The sequence below is a fragment of the Lonchura striata genome, chromosome 15 (assembly GCF_050655825.1).
Source record: "Lonchura striata isolate lonStrDom1 chromosome 15, ASM5065582v1, whole genome shotgun sequence".
In the NCBI taxonomy this organism is placed as follows: Eukaryota; Metazoa; Chordata; class Aves; order Passeriformes; family Estrildidae; genus Lonchura; species Lonchura striata.
In genome coordinates, this window is record NC_140717.1 from 12,921,538 (window position 1) to 12,938,737 (window position 17,200).

A 17,200-nucleotide genomic window follows, 5' to 3' on the forward strand; every position below is an offset into this window, starting at 1 on the left:
AAATCATGGAGAAATCTCCTGAAGTGGCACTTCCATCACTCCTGGGGAGCAGGATGGGGATGGGAGGGGGTGGCTGATGCCACAGATGAGGAATCCATGGAACAGGGCCCAGCCGTGTCCCGGGAATGTTCCCATCAATCCTCCTCTGCCAAGGGTGGGCTTTGGGAGCCGAGACCTCGGAATTGTCCCCTGGCACAGCTCTGAGGGAAGCACGTGGAAAATTGGGGGGAATGATCCGAGACTGGAGGCAAAAAGAGGCTCTGCGAGGGTATCTGGGGGTGTGGAGATCCCTGAGCTGCCCATCCCAGGGGTGGGATCAGGGATATGGTGCCAGCCCCGGGAGCACAGCGGGGTTTGGTCCCAGCCCCGCCGTGTTTCTGGGGCTATTTATAAGCTCGAGTTGCACAAGGTTGGGACTGGGGTTTTTGGTGTTGTTTTTTTTTTTTTTGCCGCGGTTGTATCAAATCAGCGAAAAAAGGGAACGGGAGCCGTCTCTTGGACATCCTGTCTGTGGCTTCTTTCTTTGGGCAGGGAGTTCGCGCTTGGATCGGGAGGCAGTGACGGGATGCGGAGGTCGGAGCGCGGCGGGTGTGGAGCCAGGGATGAGATGAGCTCCCTGCGGGAAAGGCAGGGCAGGCTTGTCCCTGGGCATAAACCCAGCTCTAAAGCCCGGCACTGGGAGCTGGGATACGCAGCGGGATCCTCCCGTCTTGTCCTCGTAGCTGAGCCCAGCTCCTTTCCCAGCCATTTATCCCCACGGCTCTGCCCGGGGCGAGGGAAAGTGCTGCTGGGTGCCGGAGAAAGCTCCCCTGGAGAGGGAAAACTTCCTCCAGCTTCTTCCCCACTGACTGCGACATCTGTTTCGGGATGAATCAGGCGGGTTCCCAGCGCCTGTGTGGGAGGGAAGAAGGGCGAGAGCCGGAGGGGTCGGACCTGCCGGGCTCCGGCCGCGCATCCCGGTCCCATCCGCACATCCCGGCTCCACCCGCGCATCCCGGTCCCACCTGCACATCCCGGTCCCACCTGCACATCCCGGTCCCACCTGCACATCCCGGTCCCACCTGCACATCCCGGTCCCACCTGCACATCCCGGCCCCATCCGCGCATCCCGGCCCCATCCGCGCATCCCGACCCTATCCGCATATCCCGGCTCCACCCGCGCATCGCATTCCATCCGCACAATCCAGCTCCACCCGCGCATCCCGGCCCCATCCGCGCATCCCGGCCCCATCCACACATCCCGACCCCATCCACACATCCCGACCCTATCCACACATCCCGACCCCATCCACACATCCCGACCCCATCCGCACATCCCGACCCCATCCGCACATCCCGACCCCATCCACACATCCCGACCCCATCCACACATCCCGACCCCATCCACACATCCCGACCCCACCCGCGCATCCCGGCTCGGCAGGGAGCTGCTCCAGGGCGTTTAATTAGCCCAAATCAATGTAGAGCTTTAATTGCTTTGCTCGGTGTGGGTGGCACTCGGCGCTTGCCAAGGAAGGACATGACAGCTGCCAAAGGCTGCGCGGCCGCGGCGCCTGGAATTGCCGCTCCCGGCGCTGCTCCCGCGCGGATCCTGCCCCAGCGGCAGCCCCGGGAGCGGGAGCGGGGATTTCTCCTTCCCCGCAGGGCTTTGCTGAGCGCCCCGGAGGGGAAAAAACCCCAACCCGCAAACGCTCAGGATGGGAAATCCTATCCCGAGTCAGCGCCTTTCACCCTGCTAAACGCAGGGGTCAGGGTGAGAGCAGCATCCTGCATCCTGCCGGGCCTGGGCAGTCCTGGGTGCCTGGGGGGTTGGTTTTGGGGGGCTGCAGAGCTCGGCCTTGCTGGGATCACCGGGATTGAGCCAGGTCATCCCCCGGAGCTGCCGGGATTTCGGTCATTGCTCGATGTCCCGGGGTCAGGCCTTGGCAAGGCCACGTGCAGGAGCATCCATAGCTGAGCATTCCCAGCCCCAGCAGGCCCTGGGGTGGTTTTGGGAAGTCCAAAAACTCCCACCAGGTCCCGGCTGGTGCCACCCAGAGCTGCCTGGGCTGAGCATCTCTTGGTGGCACCGTTTAACTCCAGACACACAAAAGGAAATCCCATCAGTTCGCAATGGATTTTCTCCCTTGCTGGCTGAATTCAGGATGTTTTTTGCCCCTGTCTTTACAGCTGAGGATAATTAATTAGCCTTAATTAGTATCCTGTGGTAGATGAACTTCCTTTCTGCTGGGCAGAGGGTTGGAATGTCTGGTGGCAAACTCAGGGCGGTGATTTTGGGGTGTCCCAGTGGGGGAAAATCCTGCTCCTTTTCCAGGCTGGAGGAGGGTGAGGGGGCACCAGTGCCAAAAGTTCTTGTGTTTCCTTGTGCTGCCTTTGCTCCCAAGCCCTGCACTGGCTCTTATCCCGCTGGGATGGGTGCTGGGACTGGGATGGATGCTGGGATTGGGATGGGTGATGGGACTGGGATGGGTGCAGGGACTGGGATGGGTGATGGGATTGGGATGGGTGCTGGGACTGGGATGGGTGCTGGGACTGGGATGGGTGCAGGGATTGGGATGGGTGCTGGGACTGGGATGGGTGCCGGGATTGGGATGGATTCTGGGACTGGGATGGATGCTGGGACTGGCATGGGTGCTGGGACTAGTGTGGTTGAGGCTTGGGAGCGCGGGAGCTGCGTGGGGAGGGAAGGAATTTTCCCGGTGCCACATCAAGCCTGGGGTTATCCAAACCTCCTGCTCTGTGTGGGTGGAGGCTGCGCTGCTCAGTGCTCCCAGTCTGGGGGGCTGCCCCAAAATCCTCTTGTTTGTCCCCCTGAATCCCATCCCTGCATCCAGCCTTTCCCATCCCTCCTCCCCAGGGGACTCTGGAGCTTCTCCCAGCCCCTCCGTGGCCCCCAAAGAACTTTTCTTGCAGGTGTTAAAGGGTGACAGAGCTGCCACCACTGAGCCTCTGCGGGCTGGGGGGGCTGCCTGGAAGCATCTGCAGCATCCTGGTGGTAATGAAATCCATCGGGAAAAGCAGCCCCTGAGCAGCAGGAACGGCGTTTGGGAGCCAGATTTGCCTGAAGGGAAGTGACTCAACGTCTTGGAAGGATTTGGGGGCGGTGTGGGGAGCAGAGGACAGCGGCTGCCCCAGGCTGGGGACAGCACCGCGGCGGGGGCTGGCAGCCACCTGCCTCCCCTTGGGCTCCGGGCTGGAGCAGCATCCCCGCGGAGCGCTCCGGGCTCCGTTATCCCTCCGTGGGACGGTGCGCTCCGGCCCGGGGGGCGGCACAGGAAAGGAGGCCCCTCGGGAAGCGTTTGTTGCTTCCTCACGCTGGCTTGTGATCCAGGCCAGCGTTCCCAGCTCCCGGCGTCACACCCTCTCCCAGCTGTTGCTCGCCGAGCATCGCGCTGCCAAGAAAACCTTGGTGATGGACGCAACTCCCTCCCCGCTGCCTTAAAAGCGGCGGGGAGCGGCACCGTGCCTGTGTGTGTCCCGGCACGCCGGGATCCGCCTGGGAATGGGATCCTGCCGGCACCCCGGGCACCCCGAGCCCGTCCCGCCCGGCACGGAGCAGCGGGACAGCGTTGGCACCGTGCGAGGTACGGACAGGTCACTCGCGGGGGGACACTGCGGGAGCAGATGGGACAGGACGAGGTGGCAGAGCGATGGGGCAGATCCAGGCCGTGCCACTCCCCATCCGTGCTTCTCATGGGTTTTATCATTTCGGGCGGCGTTTCCCACTCTCCTGGGACACCGCTCCTCTGCACCCCGCTGGGGATGTGCCACCAGTGTGGAATATCGCGGGGCTCCTGGCACACAGGGACACCGGGGAGCCGGTCACGAGTCCCCAGCCTGGCTCCACAGGGGATTGGCACATCCCTGCCCACTTCTCCACGGCTTTCTGGGGCTTCTCCTTTCCCCGCAGCAGCCCCAGGAACCGGCACATCAGCATTTTTCTAGCCCTGATTCAGCTCAGGGACACAGAGTTGCGACACAGAGTTGTGCAAAGGCGGCAGCGCCTCCGATTCCTCTTTTTCGGCTCTCACGGGAGCTCCTCCACGTAGGACGGGGTCAATGTCCCCACGTCACGGGACGTGGTGGCCTTTAGCTCCCTCCCACCTGCCACCACTCCCTGCTGGCATCACCCCCTGTCCCCTGGTCACACCTGGGTGGGGCTTTTCCAGCTCTGAGGGAACTGGGATTTATTCCCTGTGCGTGGCAGAAGCCAAGAGCTGGATAACTCATGGATCTCGGTGAGGGAGAGCAGGTGGGAGCTCTGGTGGAAGGTGATGCTCTTTCACAGCACGGTGCAGCTTTTGCTCCAGCTGTTTTGCATCTCCCTCTGGCTCAGATGTCCTGGCTCAGGGCAGGGATTTGGTCCTGCACCGTGGATGCCACTGGTGATTTGCAGCTCCTGGCTGGCACAGGGTTGAGGTCAGGGTGGTGAGGGACAGCCCTTGGCTGGGGACGCTCTCTTTTGGGTGTACAAACCAGGCCAGGCTGATGTCCTCACATGGGATGAACAGCTGGGAGTGGACAGGACTCGTGAGCAGCTTCTCTTCTTCCCTGCACCCCAGGAATGGCTTTGGGTTCCCCGTCTCCTGCGGGTGTGAGCCAGGAGCATCCCAGCATGGATTTGGGGTGCCTGGGGAGCAGGGATGAAGGGCAGCCGAGGGGACCCTTTGGCTGTGCTCACAATGAGGGATACCCAAACCTTTCCCAAAGGCTCCCAGGAGATTCCCAAGCCACTGTGGGCAGCACAGGAGCCGTGGTGGACGGGACATGTCACCGCTGCCACATCCCCTTCTGTGTCCGGCTAAACTCCGCAGATTCAACATCCTCCCCCAGAGCTTCCCCCTTCCCCTTCCAGCTCTGCTGAGGCCAGCAGCTGGTTTGTTCCACGGGCTGCCTTTATTTTCCTCATCCTCCCATCCCATGTGCTTCTCCTCGGGATGAGACAGCTCGGCAATATCCGTGTCAGCTCCAGCTGGATGCCAAAGCCACAAGCCCGGGGTCATTCCCATGCCAGCCCTAACGGGGCTGGAGGAGAAGCAGAGATGTCTAATCCATCTTCTGAATGCTGAAAATTCCTTGGGGATTTATCCAGCTCAGGTAAACACCCCTGGATTTACATATATTCCTTAATTTATATTTTTGGTAGGGATTTGGGAGGAAGGGTTTGCTGGAGATTTGCAACCACTTGAGTTTTTTTTTGCTCCCCTGTTGTTCTACAGTGGGTTTGGGATCTCTGGGATCCCCACTGTCCTTCACCCCAAAGCCCCTAATTTTCCCTACAACCCCAGCCTCTTTTGGAGCTGGGCTTTGCAGCCTGGGGGGTGGCAAAACAGCACGGAAGGGAGAGGAGCTGGCAGAGAATTTGGGGGGGTTGATGTCCTGACAGTGTGGCAGTGTCCCCTCGCTGGGGCCAGGGAGAACAGGGTGGCTTTTCTTTGCCGTGCTGATCAGCATTCAGCTGGGGACACGGAGCACAGCTGGGAGGATGCTCCCACGGATCCGGGGTGACTGAGCCTGCTGTCCCCTGCCGTGCCACATCCCCTGCGGGGTCACGTCCCTCCCGCAGCCCTATTTCCGTTTGCTTGGGTTTCTGTCCCTTTGTGCACCCCAAATGCAGAGTGACGTCCCCAAGGTTTTGTCCCCTGACAAAGCCCAAGCCGTGGTGAGGGACAGCATCACTGCACTGCTGGGGTGTAGCAGGGAGGATGCTCTGGAAAAGGGAGGTTTTTTTTGTCTTTTTATTGCCTGAGAAGTGCCAGGAGAAAACCTTGGATTATTAGAAGAGAGCAGAGGAGATGAAAGAACTTTTATTATCTTGGAAGTTGAGTCATTTTAAGAAGCTCAGAAGTACAGACTGCCCTTTTTCAAGGAAATCTTTGCCTGTGTAGGTGAAAACGCCCGAATTTTCCCCCTTTAATCCTCGAACCTTTCCAAGAGCAGAATGGATGGAGCAAAAGGCCAGGATTTTACGAACAGCGTGGCTCTTTCAACACTTGGTGCTAGGGAAGGCCGGGTTCCTCTGCTGGAGTTTCACCCTGGGAGGGGTCGTTCCTAACCCAAATTTTGAGATTAAACCCCTTTTCCTGGCAGGATTGGGGCGCTTTCCCCCATGGGGGTGACCCCACACTGTGGCCGGGAGGATCCGTGGGATCCATCCCATCCTATCCCGACCTGACCCGCTCAGCCCGGCCGGCTCTGCCCAGATAAACACTGACTCATGTTTTTCTGTCCCACCCTGGGCACAGCAGCTTTTTTAAGGCTGCCTTTTCCAGCTATTCCCTTTTTCCTGCGCCGTTCACACGGGCGGGGTGCAGGGAGAGGCTGGGGATGCCGGAGGCTGCCGGGTGTGGGGGTCCCGGATCCGTGATGCAGAACTGGGATGTGCCTGAGTGGATGCAGGTAGGGATTAAGCTTCCCACTGCCCTTGGAGCAGAGCTCTGTGCCTCAGTTTCCCCCGTGACTGTGCCTCATCTTTTTGCCCTGGGGGTCTCCAGGTGCTGGGGGAGGTTTGGGAGAATTTCCAGCCCGGGATCCTCGCTGGCAGGAGCTCATTCTCAGCCTGCCGCTGCTGCTCCCGTGGCATCCCACATCCCTGTGCCCTTCCCAGCCTGCTGCAGCGGGGCACAGGGGTCAGGGGTGGTGGCAGGGCTGGAATCAGCCAGGAGCAGCTTTTGGGCACGGTTGGAGTTTGGGGGTTGGAGATCTGAACTCCCCCTCGATGGGCTGGTGGTGGATTTACAGCGAGGAATGGGGCTCCATCCCGGCTGTCCCGGGTGGGAGTGGGATGCTGAGCAGCCTCATCCCTGTGGCATCTGTCGCCATGGCAATCACCTGCCAAAACAAAGGGGGATTGGAGCTGGGTACCCAGAGCTGCTTTGCCTCGCTCCCTGAGATTCCTGGGAGCTGGATCCCTGCAGGGATGTCCCTGCTGTGTGCCAGAAACACGTGGGTGGCAGAGGGATCCATGGGGTGGCCTCGGGTGTGCCAGCTTGGGATGGGGTTTGCATCCTCCTTCCCTGGGGCATGAGATGCCATGGATTTTTAGGGATGCTCGGGATCGCAGGGTGGGGCTCGAGCTCATCCGGAGCTGTGAACCCCCACGGAACAGGGACCAGCGCCTGCCACCTGCCCCCAGGGACATCCCCAGGGACACCGGGGATTGAGGCAGGGTGGGGTCTGGTGCCAGCAGCTCCAGAGGGACGTGGAGGTCCTGTTTTACCCCGAGCCCTTCCCAAACATCTGCCGGCAGCTGCCCCTCTCCCGGGAAGCTGTGCCGGAGCTGCCCGCGCCTCCCACGCCCGGAGGAAGCGGGGCTGGGCTTTGGGGTGCGCTGGGAGCTCGGAAACCGCCGGTGGGAAGAGGACAGGGAAGTGCTCCAAGGAAGGAAAGGCTGAGCAGCTGCCGGGGAAGAGGCGGCAGCAGGGCGGGCACGGACCCGGCTGTTCCCGGGGCTTTGGCTGTTCTGTCCGGGGACAAGGATATTTTAGGGGGGGACAAGCACCGACCCAAGGGGTCCCCCACTTTCCCCAGTGCCGCAGAGCCAGCCCTGGCAGGTCCCAGACGGATTTATGTCATGTTTTACATCAAAGCGTGATGCACTTTGACAGCTCAAGGCAGGATCTGATGTGCTCAAAAGCTGCTCTGCTGGTTTGATTTGATTTGATTTGATTTGATTTGATTAGGTTCTATCAGTTCTCCTCAACCTGTCCCAGTGCCTCCAGTAAAAAGCCTGCCCGGGGGGTGCTGGGCAGCCTGCCCATCCCTATAAACTCCTGGAGCAGGGCTCTGGCACCGCCCTGCCCGCTGGCACCGAGCATCCCCTGCCCTGCCCGCGTCCCGGCCCCGCCGCCTTTCCCCGCTCACATCCGTCCCCCGCCCGTCTGCCTTGGCCAAGACAGAGGGGTTATTTTTTTTTTTTCGCCCAGAAAAGCTGGATTTGAACATTTTCTGCTGTTCTCTCGATTTCCTGTTGGCTTCCCAAGAACAACATCCCTGACCTCATCCTCCCCCGGTATGTGCCGGGATGCTGCCGGGGCTCCAGCCGCCCGTCGGGGATCCCACCCGGCCTTCCCTGGGTACCAAGACAAACACAGCTGCGGGAATGACGGAGAAAAGGCTATTTTGGGTAAATCCTCTGCTCATTTTTGTTGAGGTAGGAGGACAAAGATGAATAGATTGAAGGGAGAACAGTGGTTTTTGGCTTGAGCAGGGAATTTTCAACCCGGAGAGGAGCGATGGAAACACTCTTAGTATTATGTGGCTTTTTTTTTTTTTTTTTTTTTTTTTTCCCTCCCAGACTTTGGAGTTTTTTTGCTGTGAGAAATGAGGAGGTTTCATGCAGCCAGCCCTGTGAGTCTCCATTTTTGTGAGAATTTCGGAGAGGCAGGTGGGAGTTTGTTTGCTGGATGATTTTCCAGCAGGTCTGGGCTCCTGGTGCCCATCCTGCTCATCTGGAATATTCATGGTGGGATTGGTCTGCTGCTCCTGTGTTGTTTGGGATTGCTGGAAACAAACCCATCCTCTGCCAAATCCCACAGGGAAGCAGAATCCTGCTGTTCCCATTGCTCTCTGCTATCCTCACTCCAACTGGGAACAGAGACCAATCCCTGCCCAACCTGGCAGAGCAAAATTAACAGAGAATTCAGATAAATAATCCAATAAAATTAGCTTTGTAATGAGCTGAAAGTCATCAGGCACAGCAATTAAAAATAATAATAAAGGGCAGATTTTACGTTAAAAACATGGAAGTGGACGCACTGGGAAGAGGAGTGGGAATTTCTCCTGTCCCTCTGGAGCAGGGGCTGAACGTGGGGTCAGGCTGAGGGGTGGGAGTGTCTCACTTGCCCCATGGATGACACCACAGGGGCAAAGGGGGTTGTGGAGCAAGTCCAGGGAGTTTTGGGGTTCTCTGGATGGTGGGAGGTGAGGTGGGGTGGGGTGGGATATGATGCAATGGGGTGTGGTGGGATGGGAGGCATGGAAGCGGGATGGGATATGAGGCAATGGGGTGGGGTGGGATGGACATGGGGTTCTGGGCTCCCCCACCTTCCTGGGGCTCTGCCTTTGGCAAGGGGATGACCTGAAATCCCTGTCCCATAGAGCAAGCCTCGTTAATCACCATTAACGTCACTGGGAGAGTCAGTTCTGCTGATTCTGTTCCTTCCACCGGATCATCGACTTCATCTCTTTGCCCGTGAAGGTTTTGCTGGGACAAGGTCTCTCCCCAGCTCCAGCTCATTCCCAAACTTTGCACTCAAACCTCATTTGTTCTGGCTGCTTATCGTCCCCCGGAGCTGGGCCAGGGGGAGGGGACAGGGTGGGATTTCACCCCTGGCCGGGGACTCTGCAGCAGCAATGGCAGGAAGGAACAGCAGGAAAAGCCCAGCGAGAAACAATAGCTTCCCACACAAACACCCTGGGAATTTCAAAGCAGGGCTGCGGGACCTTTGGGGTGAAACGCCTCGGGAACAGGGAGGGTCCTTGGGCGTCCCCACATCCCTCCTGTGAGTGTGGGATGCTCTGTGCTTCTCATCAGCCTTTCAGTTTTGGTTTTAACCCTCCTGAGCCAGGTAGGGGATTTTATATCCTGGATTCTTACAGGGGAGAGGTTAAACCCCCCTCAGTCCAGGCTCTGGAGCCCGGAGTCTGACAATGGCAGGTGATGCTATTCATTTACCAAAATTAACATATATAAACATAAAGGGCGTCAGTTAAATCAGGAAAACAACCCTGTGAGAATGCAGGCTATCAAACAGATAGCGCAAATAATGTGCACTTCGTTTATATCTTGAATTATTTATTTAACATAATAATTTATTTATTTATTATCATTAACCCGTGGTTGATTGGTTGCTTCTTCGTGTGCACCTGAGGATGCTGCTCGTGTTGGGTGCTTGCACAGAGAGTACAGGATGGGATTTCTGTCCTGGCTTATCCCAAAAGCTGCTGGGATGATGGCAGGATCCCACCTTCCCCAGGCTGGAGGTGAGGAGGGTCCCCAGGCCAGCACTGTCCCCCGAGGGAGGCTGCTCTGGGTTAATTACTGCCACACCCTGATTGGGTTTCCTCCCTTGAGCCCACATCCGGGGGTGAGTGGCCTTTCTTTGATCCTGGCTTTAATGTTGCAGCTCCTGCCTTAGGCCGGTGTGGAGGGAGCTGCCCCTGTGCCCTGGGACGCTGAAGTGTCACCTGTCCCCCATCCCGGCAGAGAGGAGAAAGGTGAGAGGGTGCCCGGTGTCAGTGGGGTGTGCGGGGAGCTTCCCTTTGGGATTTCAGTCCAATTCAGTACAAAAAAAAAAAAAAAAAAAGAAAAAAGAAAAAAAAGATAGGAGCCATAATATGTTGCAGATTGGAAAGTCAGAGCTGCTGATGAGCTGTTAATGAGCATTATCCCGGTTTTCCCCCTGGAAGTAGGCGGGTAATCCACGTTTTCTGCAGGATGAGGCTGCAGCCACATCCTGGTGGAGCTGAGGGACTGAATCACGTCCTGATGTCTCATGGATGGGGGTGGAGATGAGGGAGGAGCAGCTCCTCGGCACCAGTGGGCTTCTCACGGGATCCCCCATTCCTGCATGTTTGGCCCTTGTCTCCCTGTCCCCACTTCCCACACATGCTGGGGGCCCTTGTCCCTTCTGCGATTGACACCAAGCGTTTGCTCAGCAGGGGAACATCCCCGGCCGCAGATCCCAGCGTCCCAGATCCACGGGATCCCACGGATCGGCTGCCGTTCCCGCGGACCATGGCGTTTCCCAACCACTCCGATTACTTGGATGGCCTCAGTAATAACTACAGCGACTACTCGGACTACTCCTACGAGGACCCCGGCAGCGCGCGGGCGGACCCGGCCCACGACCCCAAGGACATCACCAGGATCCTGTCCGTCATCATCTACAGCGTGTCCTGCGTGCTGGGCATCCTGGGCAACGGCCTCGTTATCGCCATCATCACCCTGAAGATGAAGAAGTCCGTCAACGCCGTCTGGTTTCTCAACCTGGCCGTGGCCGACTTCCTCTTCAACATCTTCCTGCCCATCAACATCGCCTACACGGCCATGAGCTACCACTGGATCTTCGGCACGGCCATGTGCAAGCTGAACTCCTTCCTCCTCATCCTCAACATGTACACGAGCGTCCTGCTGCTCACCACCATCAGTTTCGACCGCTACGTGTCCGTGGTGTTCCCGGTGTGGTCGCAGAACCACCGCTCCACCAACCTGGCCTACGGGGTTTGTGTCATCATCTGGACCGTGGGCATCGTCATGAGCTGCCCCTCGCTCGTCTTCCGGGACACGATGCAGATCCGCAACTCCGTGATTTGTTTCAGCAACTTCTCCCTCTCCTGGAATAAATCCTACAAAGGGATGTCTCTGATGAGGCACCGCACCGTGAACATCACCAGGTTCCTGGCCGGGTACATCATCCCCATCACCATCATCACCTTCTGCTATGTCGCCATCGTCTTCAACCTGCGCCGGAACCGCCTGGCGAAGTCCAAGAAGCCCTTCAAGATCATTGTCACCATCATTGTCACCTTCTTCCTCTGCTGGAGTCCCTACCACCTGCTGAACCTGCTGGAGACGGTGCCCGACACGGTGCCCCGCTCCGTGTTTGAGATCTTCATCCCGCTCACCACGGCTCTGGCAGCCTCCAACAGCTGCATGAACCCCGTCCTCTACGTCTTCATGGGCCAGGACTTCAAGAAGTTCAAGGTGACCCTCCTTTCCAGGCTGGTGAACGCCCTCAGCGAGGAGACGGGACACTCCAGCATCGTGCACAGGAGCTTCTCCAAGGTCTCCTCCATGACTGAGAAAGAGACAACGGTTGTCTAAACGCAGCCTGCAGGAGGGACAGGATCCCGTGGTGTTGGCACAGTGACGGTGACCAGGCCTGGTGTGGGTCCAGCATTGTCCAGCACTGTCCTACAGCCCATTTTTGACTGGTGTTGCTGCCTGGGGGCTGTCAGAGAAAGGAGACCCCCAAGGTATGGAGAAGACACAACCAGCCTTGGTCCCGTGTGGGATTGCAAAAATCCTTGTGCCGATGTAAGAAAACATTTTTGGGCATCCCCATCCAAACTGCATCGCCTGACCCGGGAAGGGCTTTCCTGGTGTTTCCAGAGGCACCGTGGTGGGTGCAGGTATCAGGAGGGCATCTCCTGTGCCATGGCCACATTGGTGACACTCCTTTGTCCCATGTCTGTGTGTGGCTCCTCATGGTAAATCCCTGAGGTATTTTGGTACCAGAACAAGGTGTTCGTGACTTTTTTGGGAAGTGTCCTTAGGAGGGGCTGGAATATCTCACCTCAAAGCACTGGGAAGTCTCAAATGTCTTCTAAGTGAGCCAGGGCCACCTTCCAGCTCACACACAGGGTCACCAGCATGGAAAACTGGGAGAAGAAAGAGGGAAAGGTCCATTTGAAATGACTTTTTAGACCTCCTTTTGATGGGCACATTCCACACGGTACATCCTGCAGCAAAGGTGGATGTTTGGGACCAGGAACAGGCCCATGAGCTGGGAATGAGCTCCTGGGAAGGAGCTGCTGTCTCCTCCTGCATCCAGGGGAGATTGGCTCTGTTGCCAGTTTCTCCCTGGGGAGACCAGTTGATTCTGTGGGATGATTTTGTCTCATCCCATCTTGGGACACTCTGGGAATCTTGTGGGAGACTCTGCTGCGAAGGATGGGCCAAGCCGCCACCTCAGTCCAGTTTCACGCCCGGTTAATTTGGGAGCTCCTTCTCCATTAGGGCTCCTTCACCACGGCCCCAGTGTCACCCTCATTTCTGTGGAGCTGGCTTTGGACAGCTCCAGTGGCTCTGGGGACATTTCAGGGAACCCCTCATGGAGTTTTGCGCAGGTTTTGGCAGTGAAGAATCTGCTCCCAGGTGCCCACAGAAGCCAAAATATTTATTTATAACTTTCCTTGGAAATCACAAAATGGAAAAACAAAATAGGGAGGCAGCTCCCCAGGGAACTATTTCCAGGCAGCAGATTGTGCCAGCTGCAGGTACAAGTAAAGCCCCAAAAACTGAGCTGTGGGAACATCGTGGATCAGAGCGGATGCAGCGGCAGGAGCGGGATTTTGGGATTTCAGACGGATTATCCGGCATCCTCTCCGCCCTAACGCTGCCTCACTGCTCCAGCTCAGTCTGCATCACCTCCTTCGTGTGATGGAGCACCCAGCACCTGGATTGTTGGGACACCCAGCACCTGGATTGTTGGGACACCCAGCACCCGGATTGTTGGGACACCCAGCACCTGGATTGTTGGGACACCCAACACCTGGATTGTTGGGACACCCAGCACCCGGATTGTTGGGACACCCAGCACCTGGATTATTGGGACACTCAGCACTTGGATTTTTGGGACACTCAGCACTTGGATTTTTGGGACACTCAGCACCTGGATTGTCTCCATATCTTCTGGGGTTGAGATTTGCCCACTTCCCTAGGGAGCACTGCCACACATCCCTGCTCCACACCACGTCCCATGGCCAAGCCCATGGCTACTCCCAGCCCTGATCCCCAAAGATTATTATTCCCCCCAAAATCCATGCTGGATCCATACCCGTGGAAGATGTAGTGCCTTAAGAGGCTGCAGGGCCTTTCTGGTGGTGGGAGGAGGCTCCTCTTGCTCATCCCCCCAGTATTGAATGAATATTGCTGGTGTGTTGCCAGGATCCTGTCAGGGCTGGGATGGGACAGATGGGATGGACGGGACAGATGGACACACAGGGACACACAGACCTTGCAGAGGATCTGTTTAGGGAGCAGTGGGAATGGGATGGACCCAGAGCCAGCAGCCTCTGGGGCTTTTTGGGCTCAAGGCTTGGAGAAGGCCTGGATGTGGGAACAGTGGGATGAAGGCTCAAGGACTGGATATCATCCCACGGCCCCTCAAGGTTGGTGCTGGGATGTTCATAATGGATTCAGGATGCTCCTCGCTAATTCTGGTGTCTGTTTTTTTTTTTTTTTTTCCCAAACCCATCTGTTATTACTCCAAACAGCTTTCCAAAAAAAAAAAAGAAAAAGAAAAAAAAAAAAAAGCAGTGCCTTGGTACTTACCCTGGGGTTAAATCATCCCTGCAATGGCAGCTTGGCAATCCCAAGTTGCCCAAATATTTGGGTGCATCTTTGTAGCCGTTTGCTTATTTAATAAAACCTCTGTTTTCCAGACAAACACCTCGATGCGTGCCGTGGGAAGGATCCCAGGGTTCTTCACTGAGCAGTCCCTTCCCTGTGCGTATTCCTGATCCCTGGTGTCCCAATTTGGAATTGTGCAAAGAGCTCGGGAGCAGGGAGATGGGGCTGGAGTGACTGGGGTGGGATCTGAGCCTCTTGGATGGGCTTTGGGAGATCCCCCATGGATGATCCAAGTGCTGCACCCCAACATCCATCCAGACACCAGTGCTGGTGTTCTGTCCCCTCCTGTTCTGATTGTCCTCATCCAGCCAGGGTTTGGGATGAGGATGGGGAAGAGAAGGGGAAAATCCACTGGGTTTTTCCTGCTGGACCCTGTTAGCTTTGAATTAACATCCCCGAGGAATATCAGGGATTTCTGTTCCCGTGTCACCCTCTGAGACAGGCAGCGAACAGCTCACCCAGGCTGAGTTAAAAAAGCACATTTTTACAAGTCTATAAAATAGAAACAGGAAAAAAAAAAAAACATTCCTCAGAAAACTTCAGCCTCCTCAGCCAGGTTTTTCTTCCCTTTTTGGCAGAGTGGCAAAGAAATGCGGCTCAGTGTTGCCCCAGTTCCTCGGATATTCCCAAAATACTGCAGGAGCTGCAGCTCTGGAATCTCCAAGGGTGCTGAGGAGGGATCCTGTCAGCATTCCTTGGGCTTTTTTGCAGTGCTGGATATTTTGTTCTTGGAGGGGAGGGGGCTGCACTCCCCCAGAGTGTTGGGAAGCTCCAATGTATTAAATCAAAGATCCCTGGATGCATCCTGGTGACCCCGACCCGCCCCTGTGCTGCTCAGCTGGAGACATCCTTAGCTGTTAATTAACAAAGTCCTCTTGATTAACGGCAGCAGGAGGTTAATGACCACGGGCAGCTCCAGGGGAACGTGCACTAACTGGAATTAGCATCCAGGGAAAGGGCTGGGTGGGAGCTGCAGCTCAGGGCTGGTGGTGCCGGGATCTGCCAGCCCTTTTGGGGCAGGAATCGGTGAAATTGGGATGCAGCTGGATTTAACGCCTCCGAGTCAAGGGATCAGTAGGATGCAGAGCCACCACCATCCCCATGAAATCTGGAATTAGGGCAGTTGTGAGGATTTTAGGGTCAGTCAAGGCTTGTGGTAAGGAAGAAGAGCAGGGTTTGGAGGTGGAGCACAAACCCTCCATTCCAGAACTCCCCTCCCCAGCCTTGGAGCACCAACCCTTGTCCAGGACCTTTATCCCAAACCCTGGGAGCCCAACCCCATCCACATCCCTGTGATTCTCACCCTCAGCCCAGCATCCCCCACCCACAACCTCGGGATCCCCAGTCCACACCTCCCAAATCCTGTTCCCAACCGTTCCCCCGCTCCCTGCCCCAGGTCCCCGTTGTGCTGTGGGGTTCTGCACCCCCAGAGCCCAGAGATGATGTCACAGCCCACTGGGAGCTGTGGCAGGGCTGGTCCTCACCCAGCACATCCCAAACCTGCCCTATTCCCGCTGCTGCTTCCCTGGATTTACCCCAAACCCAAACCCAAAGCCGGGTCTCATTTCCTGGGCGAGGTTACTCTGGAACAAAACAAACCCCGTTCCTGTGGAATGTGTTAGCATCCTTAATGACAGCTCTTTTTCACTTGGCTGTCACGGCCCTAAAATAAAGCCGTGTTTTCCCTCTCCCATAAATCACTGCCTTTATTCCCAATTGGAATGAAATTTAAAATTAAGGGAAAAAAAAAAAAAAAGGACTAAACGTGTTCCCCTCTCCCTTTGATTTAAATTATCCCTGCTGTTTCTGGCATGTTTTCAGCTGTAAATTTTAGGGGAAATAGCCAAGCTGAGACATAAACCTGTTGGTTTTGTCAGGGATGGAGATGGCTGCTCTCAGATTTATGGCCCATCTCCCCATTCTGGGGTTTTTGTGTTGCTGAGGTGGGGGGGAATTTCCCTTTTTTTTTAAACCCAGCTGGAGCTTCACAGGATTTAATTTGGGAGGAAGGGGAACTCCTTCTCTCTGAGCCCCCAAGCATCGTTTCCATCGCTGGGGGCATTGCCCAGAATCCCCTGAATTCACCCCAAAAGAGCATTAATTCCTTTGCCAGGAAGGGATCCCAGACCCGAGCCACACTTGGAATCCCCTCCAGCATCACAGCATCCAGGGAGCACGAAACCCGGCAGGAATTGGGGGAAATGCGGGAATTTTTGGTGCAGACGCCGTTGCCACGGCAACATCTGAGCAACCCATGCAGCCCTGGAGGGAGGAACGCTGCAGCAGGACCAGGAAAACTCCAAAATTCCATCATTTTTTTTCCAGCAGGAATCCAGGGAGGAGGTGAGGCTGTGCCCACCCAGGGATGCTCAGGCTGAGTCAAGCGGAAATATTCCCATTTTTTCCAATCCTCATGGAAATGCTGAGTGCTGCCTCCCCCAGGCAGCCGGGCGGGTGAGTAAATGTCAAGAGCATTCCCCAGGAAAATGATGTGGGAAGGATGGCTGGCTCCTTTTTCCAGAGGGAATAGGAATTTTATCCTTACGTGGCTAAAATATAGCCCAGTGATTAATAAGTAAATAAAAAATCTGAGTATGAAGGGAATTTTATCCTTACGTGGCTAAAATATAGCCCAGTGATTAATAAATAAATAAAAAATCCGAGCATGAAGCTCCAGGAAGGGGAAGCTGCTCCTGTGTCAGTGGGATGAGGGGAAGGAGGATCCCAGAATCCAGAGGTGCAGCCAGATGTGCAGCACGCCCTGGCATGGTCATAATATCTTCCAACTGCTCCGTTTCGGTGCAATTTAAATATGTTAAAAAAACTAAAAAAAAAAGAAAAGGCAATTGTGGTGCAATAAAAGAAAAGAGAAGATGTGAATGGATACTGCTGGAGGCTGGGGAGATTCCCAGGCTTTTCTTTTTTGTGGGAAGGGGTTGGTGGAGGCAGAGATGCAGATGTGGGGTCCCCTCCCCACCCTCCCCTCCCTCCTCCCAAGCTGCAGCCCAGGCTCCGAGCGCCGCACGCGATGTCATCATCCCTTAATTGTTTTATCTCGGCGAT

General features: G+C 56.3%; 1 protein-coding gene across 21 annotated transcripts; it reads left to right on the plus strand.

The window, feature by feature from the left end:
• Positions 1–3,366: 3,366 nt before the first annotated feature.
• Positions 3,367–14,174, plus strand: CMKLR1 (chemerin chemokine-like receptor 1). 21 transcript variants are annotated; one of them, XM_085593232.1, is made up of 6 exons: positions 3,634–6,399; positions 7,926–8,125; positions 8,297–8,349; positions 9,873–9,984; positions 10,128–10,218; positions 10,663–14,174. In XM_085593232.1, the coding sequence occupies exon 6, from the start codon at positions 10,739–10,741 to the stop codon at positions 11,825–11,827; it is 1,089 nt and encodes a 362-aa protein (XP_085449358.1). In that variant the 5' UTR covers positions 3,634–6,399; positions 7,926–8,125; positions 8,297–8,349; positions 9,873–9,984; positions 10,128–10,218; positions 10,663–10,738; the 3' UTR covers positions 11,828–14,174. The 21 variants fall into 21 exon arrangements, with proteins under 21 accessions (XP_085449353.1, XP_085449365.1, XP_021400227.3 ...); XM_085593235.1 differs by lacking the exon at positions 9,873–9,984 and having other exon boundaries at positions 7,926–8,152; XM_085593226.1 differs by having other exon boundaries at positions 8,297–9,984; positions 10,660–14,174.
• The last annotated feature ends 3,026 nt before the right edge of the window (positions 14,175–17,200 follow it).

Coding starts and splice junctions, on each gene's coding strand:
- CMKLR1 (XM_085593227.1), top strand. CDS start 10,739: ATGGCGTTTCCCAACCACTCCGATTACTTGGATGGCCTCAGTAATAAC.